The sequence below is a fragment of the Notolepis coatsorum genome, assembly GCF_963971535.1.
Source record: "Notolepis coatsorum genome assembly, chromosome: 5".
Taxonomy (NCBI): domain Eukaryota; kingdom Metazoa; phylum Chordata; class Actinopteri; order Aulopiformes; family Paralepididae; genus Notolepis; species Notolepis coatsorum.
Window position 1 is genome coordinate 177,752,892 of NC_140169.1, and position 13,291 is coordinate 177,766,182.

General features: G+C 42.7%; 1 protein-coding gene across 1 annotated transcript in view; it reads right to left on the reverse strand.

Annotated features, from left to right (window-relative positions):
• LOC311227983 (contactin-associated protein-like 5) overlaps positions 1-13,291 on the reverse strand; it is a gene marked incomplete at its 3' end in the record, with an annotated part of 332,216 nt that overhangs the window by 71,981 nt on the left and 246,944 nt on the right. Inside the window, exon 17 of the mRNA XM_084313868.1 lies at positions 2,803-3,027. Within this exon, the coding sequence (XP_084169994.1) occupies positions 2,803-3,027 (225 nt within the window). The remainder of the gene's footprint in view (positions 1-2,802; positions 3,028-13,291) is intronic.

Consider the following 13,291-nt stretch of genomic DNA (forward strand, 5'->3'; position numbering starts at 1 on the left):
TCAGCTCCTCTCATTCCCTTTAAGAACAATATATGCACATGGCTTCATCAGAATAACTTTAACCAAGGTCCAAGATATCCAATGGCAATGTACTGTGGATAATTAATTATATATTAGGCTCTACGTGTGTCATCCGGTTACGAATGAATGAACACTTGTGGTCCATAGCCTATTGACATTTTAAATGTTCATTCGTTCAGTTATCATATTAAGAGCAATTCATGATCTCCATAGATTGATCCAACACAAAGTTAAAATGATCTACCTCACAAATTGCAATGTCTTTCACTCCTCTCTACACGTGAAAGAGAATGCTCAGTTATATATATATATATATATATATATATATATATATATCCTATAAATCTATTCCAGCTAGCACAGTAGTCCACATTCGACGTTTGACAGTCCTCTGTCTTCCTCACAGTCAGCCCAGCAGACACTGAGGAAGACTTGGGTGTGTAAACTAATTGTGCCGCTCAGCCATTTTTTAATATGAGCAATAACTGTGCACATTTCTCTGTGTTCATTGAGAAGACAGTGTGAATGTATACTACTTTTAATTTGAATTCTACAATGCAAGGACTAGCCTAGTATTTAGTCTTTCCACTCTCGGTTGCATTCGACTATCTTACAGTAGGTGGAATAACTGTTATGGAATGCAGGTCATCATGATGTTTTCCATGCATATTAATGTGTATCGACGGATTCTGATCCACACATGAATTAAATAACCACAAGTGTAAAGCTTATATAGCTTGTTGTGATGAACTGATTATAAGGTTCCATTCAGTTGACGGATTTACTTTAAAGTGGGATAAAATACACAGTCTAACATCAATAATAATAATGCAATTTTGGAACCGAATATAGATGGAAAAGATTTATTATGGGGAGGTGTTTCAATATCTCTAGATCATTTATTTTGTCTTAACATAGGAATAAATCTATCTTTAAACAGCTGCTTCTTGTATGGACTTGACCCCCAAGATATTATAGAGCTTTTCTTTGGCACTTAAACCCTTTAGCAAAATCAGCATTAGTATGTGAATTTTCATTAATGGCTATTCTGGTTGAAATGTCATGCTTTTAATATAATAGAAATATTCTATATTTTTCCAATGGAGCAAGTGTCACATCTATTTAGCTTTTTCTATGAGACATACTGTACATTTCAAGGGAACACCTCGACTCTGGCTGTTGGAGCACAATCTGTTCCAAAAATGGTTCTTTGTTTGTCAATTATTTTTTTTATTTAACACTGTATTTTGTGTTTTGTTTTGTTTTTTTGTTTTCTGTTTCTTTGCTTGCATGTAATTTTAGCCATCTTAATTGTTAGTTTCATTGTGTATTGTATGTTGAGTACTGACTTTTAATAATTCTGTTTTGCAATAATTGTTTTTGTATGTTTTTTTTGTGTGGACCCCAGGAAGACTAGCTGGTTGCCATGGCACCAGCTAATGGGGATCCGTAATAAAATCAAAAAAAAAAAAAAAAAAAACATGTCAAACACATCAAAAGGCAAATGGTGTTGGTGATATGGGGCACCCTATCCGATTACCGCTGTCAAAGGGAAATAGTCTGTAATATAATTTGATTTCTTTGTGTAATTGTACTTTTTTGAGAACACTTAAAAATCTGTTCTGTTAAAATTTAGTTTGAAGTATTGTACTTGAAGTATTGTTACATTTTAAAAGTAAAGTAAAAAGATATTGTAGGCTTTTCCAGTATGAAAATTGGTACTGCAGCGGATCAACACGGTCGATTAGCAATGAGGAGGAGAACAACAAACTGGCGCTAAATCAATGTAAAGAGATGGAGATGCATGAGCCAGAAAGCAAATGATTAAAGCTAAATCCAAATCCTTTTCATGTGGGCTCTACTACTCTATCTAGTTAGTCTGTTGTCAACCAATATTTTTACTTGGGCTATAGGCACACTCACAATTGACTTGACTACATCAGAATGCAGGACGGTAGGGGCGGCTGAGTGGCGCAGTGGGCAAGGCGCTCGCCACTAACGCAGGATATGCTGGTATCGAGCCCACCTCTCTGCGTTGCTACCGGCTTGACCGGCCGTCATACTAACACAATTGGCAGTGTTAGAGGGTGGGAAAGCGGGTGGGTGGGGATTGGACGTTGTGGACAGCGACTCCTACACGTCGGTTGGGTGACGCCGGTACGGCGGAAACAGGAAGCGTGAGCCTCCCACGAGTCCCACGCGTTACTCCTCGCCACTGAGCGTTTGAGCTGTTGCGGTGAAAAGATGCGACAGGCTGCCTCCTCGTTACCGGAGGGGACACGTGATGCAAGGCTTCTATCCTCACTATAGCTGACCAGTGGGAGGCATAGTCTAGCAACGTTCAAGACAGGGGAGGGTAGAATTGGAAATACGAAATTGGGATGGGAGAAAAATAGAAAAAATAAGGAGAAAAAGTGGATAAAAAAAATAATAAAGAATGCAGGGTGGTTGGCACAGAGGACCATGAATGCCTCCCTACGAGGTCATGTTGAATCTTGAATCTTTACTTTGTTCATGCACTTTATATTGCAAAGGTGTATTTAATTAAAGTAACTCAATTTGAACTGCATCTATCATTATCTTTGCATTGCATGAGAACGATCATGTTTAACAACTCCCCTCCACTGTAAAAAAAAAATATATGAATTAAGCAATGACATTTTTTACTTACAGTAAGTAACATTTTATCATGGCAACAGTACTTTTCTTCCCACCTCTGCTGGTTATTATTTGTCTATACCAAATACACTATAATACTAAGTGTACATAATAATTCCATACCGTTCCTAGCCAAGATGACAGCGATGTACTGCTGGCTGAAGGTACTGACAGTTAACAGCATGGCAGGACTCTGGGAGGTGATAAAGCTGAAGGCCATGTTCTCTCTGGCCCTGCTGCTTTCTCTGGACACAGTGGAGGCCTGGGAGCTTCTGTTCTGCATGACTGAGAACGGCTCTTGAAAGGTGTAGGTCACTGAGGACTCTCTGTCAAAGGACACCGACACCTCTGGACACACAAGGAGGGAAAACAGAGGCTTTATTACATTCAACCATAGTTGCATACCATTATTTAGTTGACTTTTTTAAAAAGAAGCACCTGGTTTGAAAGTGAATATTGTTACTGAAAAGAGAAATTGCAGGGGCAGCTGATTGGCACAGTGGGCAAGGCCCTCGCCACTAACGCAGGAGATGCTGGGTTCGAGCCCAGCTCTCGGCGTTGCTACCGGCTGGCTGGTCGTTCATACTAACACAATTGGCAAGTGTTAGAGGGTGGGAAAGCCGGTGGGTGGGGATTGGACGTTGTGGACAGCGACTCCTACAGGTCAGTTTGGTGACGCCGGTGCGGCGGAAGCAGGAAGTAGCGGGGGCAGCGTGAGCCTCCCACGGGTTACTCCTCGCCACTGAGAGTTCGAGCTGCTGCGATGAAAAGATGCGATAGGCTGCCTCCTCGTGTACCGGAGGGGACGCGTGTATATTTTCCCCAACGGAGTTTCACTTCCGCGTTCGGTTTGCGCGATCTGATTGGCCACTGACGTTTTTTTCAGCGCCAATCGCGGTACTCCTAACAATCGTGCCAGCAGGTTGTTACCCTAACCCTAACCTTAACCAACTAACCCTAACCCTAACCTGAACCCTAACCTTAACCAACTAACCCTAACCCTAACCTTAACCCTAACCTTAACCAACTAACCCTAACCCTAACCCTAACCTTAACCCTAACCTTAACCAACTTCGAAAGAGAGCGACTTCGAAAGAGTCGCCAAGCTTAACACTTTAGTTGCCAAAGGACGAGTTTAGGCGTCCTTCCCCGCCATGCTCAAGTTGCCGAAGACGCCGTAACTCGTCTTTGCTCTGTTTACATATTTTTTCGATTTTCCCAGTCTGAACTTCACCGCAGAGCTTTTGGCAGAGAGTTTGAACAGGAAACTGCATTTCCTCTCAAATTACAATAGGTGGCAGTGTCCCCCTATTTTCTAACACTGTATCACAAGATAATGAATATTGCACCCCACAATGAATCTGGCATTTGATTGGCCAGCATACCTGACCAGTGTGACCACAGGTATAAAAGTTTAGCGGGATCCCAGAATCGACAAGGTTTTGTAGGGGAGAGAGAGAGAGAGAGAGATAGATAGAGCGAGAGAGAGATTGAGAGAGATATTTGAATTGAGATCAGCCTATAGTCTATATTTATAGTTTTATACAGTATAGTGGTAGTATCAGAATAATTGTAAGGTTTCAGCTGTGCTTTAGAAGTACTTAGTCGTGCTAAGTAGTAGTACTATTGTGAGGGATTAGTGTGTAGTCTAGGTAGTATATTTCAGTAGTAGTAATAGTAGTTTGATCTGTTAGTAGTTCCATTTAGATCAGTATAAGGAGACTTTGGTAGGTAAGAGAGGCGACAGACCGACAGCGGATCGGTTTGTTCAAACGAAGCTGGCGTTTGGACCCGCTGTTGCAGCAGCAGTAGCACCAACGACCGGACCTTTGGTAGCTCCGATCGGAGAGAGCCGTGAGACCGTCGCTGGGCCCAGCGACGTGTCTCGCCCCGGGACCGGGAGCGGCTCTCCCCGTCGCAGTTCGAGGAAGAGGAAGGTGGCTGCTGTGCTGATATCTTCTTCAGCCGAGTCCTCGGACAGCGATTCAACGGTCCATGAATCTGATGGGAGCGCCGATTGGGAACCACCAGGTAAGGATTGTGTGTGTGTGAAACGTGTATATATGATGATGATTTACCTAACGCTAATTGATTCATTGTATACTGTGAATATGTAACGTTAGTTCGCCAACCAACGCCGGTATGCATTTATTATAGCTCCGGAGTCATCTGACGAGGATATCGATCTGGGTCGGAGGTATTATGGTTCTGATTCATCTCACGAGTCCGACGGGGGACGCAGTGGTGGTCGAGGGGAGAAGGGTGAGTCCCTTGAGCATGCATGTTCAAATCGATAGTTGCATGCTATAGAGGCAGAGCCATCACCATGTGCTATATATTTGATTGTGTGTGTGTGTGTGTGCTGTAATCAATGGAATTGTGATAAATGCTATACTAAACAATCCATGCATATAGAGGCCACCATGTGCTGCAAAGTTCAAAGCTGTTGGATAGGGGTCATGCCCTTTGATCTTTGTGTGTGTGTGTGTGTGTGCTGTAATCAATGGAATTGTGCTAAATGCTATGCTACACAATCCATGCATATAGAGGCCACCATGTGCTGCAAAGTTCAAAGCTGTTGGATAGGGGTCATGCCCTTTGATCTTTGTGTGTGTGTGTGTGTGCTGTAATCAATGGAATTGTGCTAAATGCTATGCTACACAATCCATGCATATAGAGGCCACCATGTGCTGCAAAGTTCAAAGCTGTTGGATAGGGGTCATACCCTTTGATCTTTGTGTGTGTGTGTGTGTGTGCTGTAATCAATGGAATTGTGCTAAATGCTATGCTACACAATCCATGCATATAGAGGCCACCATGTGCTGCAAAGTTCAAAGCTGTTGGATAGGGGTCATGCCCTTTGATCTGTGTGTGTGTGTGTGTGTGTGTGTGCTGTAATCAATGGAATTGTGCTAAATGCTATGCTACACAATCCATGCATATAGAGGCCACCATGTGCTGCACACACACACACACACACACACACACACACACACACACACACACACACACACACACACACACACATGTACATGTACATGCTTTGATGTACAATGGCCGCTGATTTATTTTGTGTTCATACAGGATCCGACACAGAGTCCGGCGCTGGTACACCAACATGCTTGGGTATGTACTAACTACATTCATGTATGTAAATGTATTACTATTGTGTTTCATGAGACTTACTTACTGAATGAATTTAATCCAATTCAGATTCTGGCGCAGACTCCGCAGAGAGTGACGCAGAGACTGGCAACGACATAGGATCACATTCTACTCCTGCAGGTAATTGTACATAAAATATAACACATAATGCTATATATATATATATATATATATATATATATATATATATATATATATATATATATATATATATATATATATATATATATATATATATATATATATATATATATCATGTAAATAAAATGACAATACGTTGCCCTAGTGTAATGTATTACATCATGTGATTCTAGAACTGGATGCTAGTCTGGACATGCCGGAACCCGTTGCAGGGCGGAAACGCACATCTAAGAGCGGTAAGTTGGCCTCACTCTGCACACCACGTCCAGCTCTGACATCTGAACCCCACACACACTCACTCATTCACTCACACACAGTTTGTAACTACGTGGCATATGAATGTTTGTCTACAGTAGGGGTGTTATAGTATATTTGTATAATTGACAGGTCGTGGCGTGCGACGCGGAGGAGCGAAGAGCAGGGCTGCGATCCGTCAGGAAGAGGAGAATGCCTGGTCTTGTGAGGGCTGGGTGCCTCACAGGATCCCCTTCACAGCCCAACCGGGGTTGCTCCAGGACGCCGCGGCACTGAAATCGTACCGGCCTGCAAAATGGCTAGATCTGTTCCTGACGGATGCTTTTTCTCAATTCCATTGTTGCCCAGACCAACCTCTACGCTGATCAGTCCATTGCCCGGCTGGATCCCACGCTAACCAGTAGCAGGGCACTGCTTTGGAAGGCCCTCACATTGAAGGAGCTGAAGAAGTTCCTTGGACTCAATTTTCTGAGCAGTGTCCTTCGGAAGCCTCGCGTGGACATGATGTGGACCACTGACGATATGATGTACACACCGTACTACTCGGAGACCATGCCACGCAACCGGTATCAATTGATCTGGCGATTCCTCCACTTTACGGACAATACATCCCTGGAAGTTAGAGACAAATTGTGTAAGGTACGCCCTGTAGTCGACCATGTCAACGCGAGGTGCAAGGAACTGTACCAGCCCGAACGTGAGCTCGCCATTGACGAGGGGGTGATGGCATGGCGAGGCCGCCTGACCTTCCGGGTCTACAACCCCAACAAGCCAACCCGGTATGGCATCAAGTCATACTTCCTGTGCGAATCACGCACAGGATATTGCTTTGCATTTAAGCCATATTGCCGGGAAGGCTCGCTCCTGGGGGACACGTCGTCGGTCTGCTTGGACGTTTGTCTGGGGCCGGATATACGTTGTACATGGATAACTTCTACAACAGTGTACGCATGTCCGCCAGGCTCCGACAGTTGAGGACCGACGTCTGTGGTACCCTCAGGAAGCACCGGGGGGAGCCAGCCATCATCAAGAACGTGACCAAACGTGACATCGGTGTGGGGGAGCGCATTGCGGTCAACAACAAGGAGGTCCTGATTGTGGCATGGCGCGATAAGAGGATCATGAAGACCATCAGCAGCTACCACGAGGACACCATGGAAATGGCGAAGGTGTGGAAGAAGCAGAAGAAGGGCAAAGCGCTGAGGGTGGAGATGCTCAAGCCGTCATCAATCATGTTGTACAATAAATTCATGAACGGCGTCGATCAGCTGGATCAAAACCTCTCGTACTATCCAGTTACACGTAAGACTGGAAAGTGGACCAAAAAGTTTGTGATGTATCTGATCCAAATATGTATGTTCAACGCTTTTGTCTTGTACAAAAGCAAGCACCCACAAGGGCATTACTACAACCTCGTCCGGTTCACCAGGGCTGTGGCGCGGACCTACACAGGGGGTCAGGAGAAGAAGATTCCTGGGGTGACAGCGGAGATGGAGGCGGAGGCGGAGGCAGGGGGTGGGGGTGAGGAGGAGGCAGGGGGTGGGGATGAGGAGGAGGCAGGGGCTGAGCAGGTGGGGCGTGACGGGCAGCACGACCCTAGGGCCCCACTGGGGGACCCGCAGAGCAGATTAGTGGGTGGCTTTGTGAAGCATGTAATGGTTGCATACAAAGCCACCCCCAAGCAAAAGCTACCGTGTAGGAAATGTCGGGTCTGCAGTAGGCGTGGCATCAGGAGTGAGACCAGATATTTTTGCACATCGTGCAAAGTCCCCCTGCATCGTGACAAATGCTTTGCTCTGTACCACACAAAGAGGAATTTCTCTAAATAGTTTCTTTATTAGTTGTCATACAGAAGTACAGACTACTTCTAAATAATCCGGAACACAGAAGTACAGATTACTTCTAAATAATCCATCATTGTGTGATACAGACAGAACCATGTGTACCGGTACATAGTATAGCTAGCTGAGAGTAGTATAGTATAGTATAGTATAGTATAGTATAGTATAGTATAGTATAGTATAGTATAGTATAGTTTAGTATAGTATAGTATAGTATAGTATAGTATAGTATAGTATAGTATAGTATAGTATAGTATAGTATAGTATAGTGTATGGGTAGTTGCACTGTTTTCTGTACAAGACAAATGCGTTGAACACATGTATTTGGGCCACGGTTGTCGATATTGCATAGGCATGTTTGGACCACTTGCAGATGAGACGTTATGTTAGCGATCTAGCTGTGTCGACTCCATTCATCATTTGCATTGTGTGTGTATATGGTTTATTTTTTTATTTATCTTTTACCCCCCTCATTTTTACCGTTTGCACAGAACCAATGGTTGCTGACAGTCACCCAGTTTATAAAAGTATATACTGTAGGTAACATACCACACTTTTCTAATGCAGTCCATTGACCTCTTATTTATATACTTTGGAAGCATGTATTGGATATTTTTTGGTCCACAGATCATCTGGCGATTCATCCATTTATCAATGGACAATGCAGTCATCGATGCGAGAGACCAAGTAAGATATGCCCTGTAGTTGATCATGTGACGTGCCTGTACTGTGAATGTTACCAGCAAACTTCTAAATGCACTGAAACAATGGTTGGTTATCCTCCAGTGTTCACTTTTCATAAGGTATTGTCTTGGTAAATTACCATAATCCTATACTGTGATTGTTACCAGCAAACTTCTAAATGCACTGAAGCAATGGTTGATTATCCTCCAGTGTTCACTTTTTATAAGGTATTGTCTTGGTAAATTACCATAATCCTATACTGTGAATGTTACCAGCAAACTCCTAAATGCACTGAAACAATGGTTGGTTATCATCAGCCAGTGTTCACTTTTTATAAGGTATTGTCTTGGTAAATTACCATAATCCTATACTGTGAATGTTACCAGCAAACTCCTAAATGCACTGAAACAATGGTTGGTTATCATCAGCCAGTGTTCACTTTTTATAAGGTATTGTCTTGGTAAATTACCATAATCCTATACTGTGAATGTTACCAGCAAACTTCTAAATGCACTGAAACAATGGTTGATTATCCTCCAGTGTTCACTTTTTATAAGGTATTGTCTTGGTAAATTACCATAATCCTATACTGTGAATGTTACCAGCAAGCATTGTAAAGTATTCTGTATTTTATAATAATGTTTTCTGGACCTACACCAGTAGTTATAACTTACTTGTTCGTTAGCGCCAGGCATGGTGGTTGATAAGGTAGTAGTATTTCCAAGTGAAACTAATTGATATATTATCAATACAAGCTATTATTACTTTATGAATGTGTTTATCATGTATGGACGAATAAATTGGAAAACAGGTAGGTACAGAGCAACACAGTGTCTACAACACAGGAGCAGATTATGCACAGTACATGAATGAGAAACAGTCAAAATGTTTTTTTTTTCGTTTATTGCATGCACATGATCTATAATACCTGATCGGTACAATATCTACTAACCTGATCAATTCAATATATTCCCACCTGATCGATATAATAGTATTACTGCATTTCAAGTTTGTCAGTCAGTCAGTCGGACTGTCAATCAAACAATCATATGCTTTTTCTCAATTCCATTGTTGCCCAGACCAACCTCTACGCTGATCAGTCCATTGCCCGGCTGGATCCCACGCTAACCAGTAGCAGGGCACTGCTTTGGAAGGCCCTCACATTGAAGGAGCTGAAGAAGTTCCTTGGACTCAATTTTCTGAGCAGTGTCCTTCGGAAGCCTCGCGTGGACATGATGTGGACCACTGACGATATGATGTACACACCGTACTACTTGGAGACCATGCCACGCAACCGGTATCAATTGATCTGGCGATTCCTCCACTTTACGGACAATACATCCCTGGAAGTTAGAGACAAATTGTGTAAGGTACGCCCTGTAGTCGACCATGTCAACGCGAGGTGCAAGGAACTGTACCAGCCCGAACGTGAGCTCGCCATTGACGAGGGGGTGATGGCATGGCGAGGCCGCCTGACCTTCCGGGTCTACAACCCCAACAAGCCAACCCGGTATGGCATCAAGTCATACTTCCTGTGCGAATCACGCACAGGATATTGCTTTGCATTTAAGCCATATTGCCGGGAAGGCTCGCTCCTGGGGGACACGGTCGTCGGTCTGCTTGGACGTTTGTCTGGGGCCGGATATACGTTGTACATGGATAACTTCTACAACAGTGTACGCATGTCCGCCAGGCTCCGACAGTTGAGGACCGATGTCTGTGGTACCCTCAGGAAGCACCGGGGGGAGCCAGCCATCATCAAGAACGTGACCAAACGTGACATCGGTGTGGGGGAGCGCATTGCGGTCAACAACAAGGAGGTCCTGATCGTGGCATGGCGCGATAAGAGGATCATGAAGACCATCAGCAGCTACCACGAGGACACCATGGAAATGGCGAAGGTGTGGAAGAAGCAGAAGAAGGGCAAAGCGCTGAGGGTGGAGATGCTCAAGCCGTCATCAATCATGTTGTACAATAAATTCATGAACGGCGTCGATCAGCTGGATCAAAACCTCTCGTACTATCCAGTTACACGTAAGACTGGAAAGTGGACCAAAAAGTTTGTGATGTATCTGATCCAAATATGTATGTTCAACGCTTTTGTCTTGTACAAAAGCAAGCACCCACAAGGGCATTACTACAACCTCGTCCGGTTCACCAGATTCCTGGGGTGACAGCGGAGATGGAGGCGGAGGCGGAGGCAGGGGGTGGGGGTGAGGAGGAGGCAGGGGGTGGGGATGAGGAGGAGGCAGGGGCTGAGCAGGTGGGGCGTGACGGGCAGCACGACCCTAGGGCCCCACTGGGGGACCCGCAGAGCAGATTAGTGGGTGGCTTTGTGAAGCATGTAATGGTTGCATACAAAGCCACCCCCAAGCAAAAGCTACCGTGTAGGAAATGTCGGGTCTGCAGTAGGCGTGGCATCAGGAGTGAGACCAGATATTTTTGCACATCGTGCAAAGTCCCCCTGCATCGTGACAAATGCTTTGCTCTGTACCACACAAAGAGGGATTTCTCTAAATAGTTTCTTTATTAGTTGTCATACAGAAGTACAGACTACTTCTAAATAATCCGGAACACAGAAGTACAGATTACTTCTAAATAATCCATCATTGTGTGATACAGACAGAACCATGTGTACCGGTACATAGTATAGCTAGCTGAGAGTAGTATAGTATAGTATAGTATAGTATAGTATAGTATAGTATAGTATAGTATAGTATAGTATAGTATAGTATAGTATAGTATAGTATAGTGTATGGGTAGTTGCACTGTTTTCTGTACAAGACAAATGCGTTGAACACATGTATTTGGGCCACGGTTGTCGATATTGCATAGGCATGTTTGGACCACTTGCAGATGAGACGTTATGTTAGCGATCTAGCTGTGTCGACTCCATTCATCATTTGCATTGTGTGTGTATATGGTTTATTTTTTTATTTATCTTTTACCCCCCTCATTTTTACCGTTTGCACAGAACCAATGGTTGCTGACAGTCACCCAGTTTATAAAAGTATATACTGTAGGTAACATACCACACTTTTCTAATGCAGTCCATTGACCTCTTATTTATATACTTTGGAAGCATGTATTGGATATTTTTTGGTCCACAGATCATCTGGCGATTCATCCATTTATCAATGGACAATGCAGTCATCGATGCGAGAGACCAAGTAAGATATGCCCTGTAGTTGATCATGTGACGTGCCTGTACTGTGAATGTTACCAGCAAACTTCTAAATGCACTGAAACAATGGTTGGTTATCCTCCAGTGTTCACTTTTCATAAGGTATTGTCTTGGTAAATTACCATAATCCTATACTGTGATTGTTACCAGCAAACTTCTAAATGCACTGAAACAATGGTTGATTATCCTCCAGTGTTCACTTTTTATAAGGTATTGTCTTGGTAAATTACCATAATCCTATACTGTGAATGTTACCAGCAAACTCCTAAATGCACTGAAACAATGGTTGGTTATCATCAGCCAGTGTTCACTTTTTATAAGGTATTGTCTTGGTAAATTACCATAATCCTATACTGTGAATGTTACCAGCAAACTCCTAAATACACTGAAACAATGGTTGGTTATCATCAGCCAGTGTTCACTTTTTATAAGGTATTGTCTTGGTAAATTACCATAATCCTATACTGTGAATGTTACCAGCAAACTTCTAAATGCACTGAAACAATGGTTGATTATCCTCCAGTGTTCACTTTTTATAAGGTATTGTCTTGGTAAATTACCATAATCCTATACTGTGAATGTTACCAGCAAGCATTGTAAAGTATTCTGTATTTTATAATAATGTTTTCTGGACCTACACCAGTAGTTATAACTTACTTGTTCGTTAGCGCCAGGCATGGTGGTTGATAAGGTAGTAGTATTTCCAAGTGAAACTAATTGATATATTATCAATACAAGATATTATTACTTTATGAATGTGTTTATCATGTATGGACGAATAAATTGGAAAACAGGTAGGTACAGAGCAACACAGTGTCTACAACACAGGAGCAGATTATGCACAGTACATGAATGATAAACAGTCCAAATGTTTTTTTTTTCGTTTATTGCATGCACATGATCTATAATACCTGATCGGTACAATATCTACTAACCTGATCAATTCAATATATTCCCACCTGATCGATATAATAGTATTACTGCATTTCAAGTTTGTCAGTCAGTCAGTCGGACTGTCAATCAAACAATCATACAATCTATCAATCAAACAACCAACAAAACAATCTATCAATCAAACAAACAATAAAACAATCTATCAATCAAACGACCAACAAAACAATCTATCAATCAAACGACCAACAAAACAATCTATCAATCAAACAACCAACAAAACAATCTATCAATCAAACGACCAACAAAACAATCTATCAATCAAACGACCAACAAAACAATCTATCAATCAAACGACCAACAAAACAATCTATCAATTAAACAACCAACAAAACAATCTATCAAACAAACGACCAACAAAACAATATATCAATCAAACGACCAACAAAAC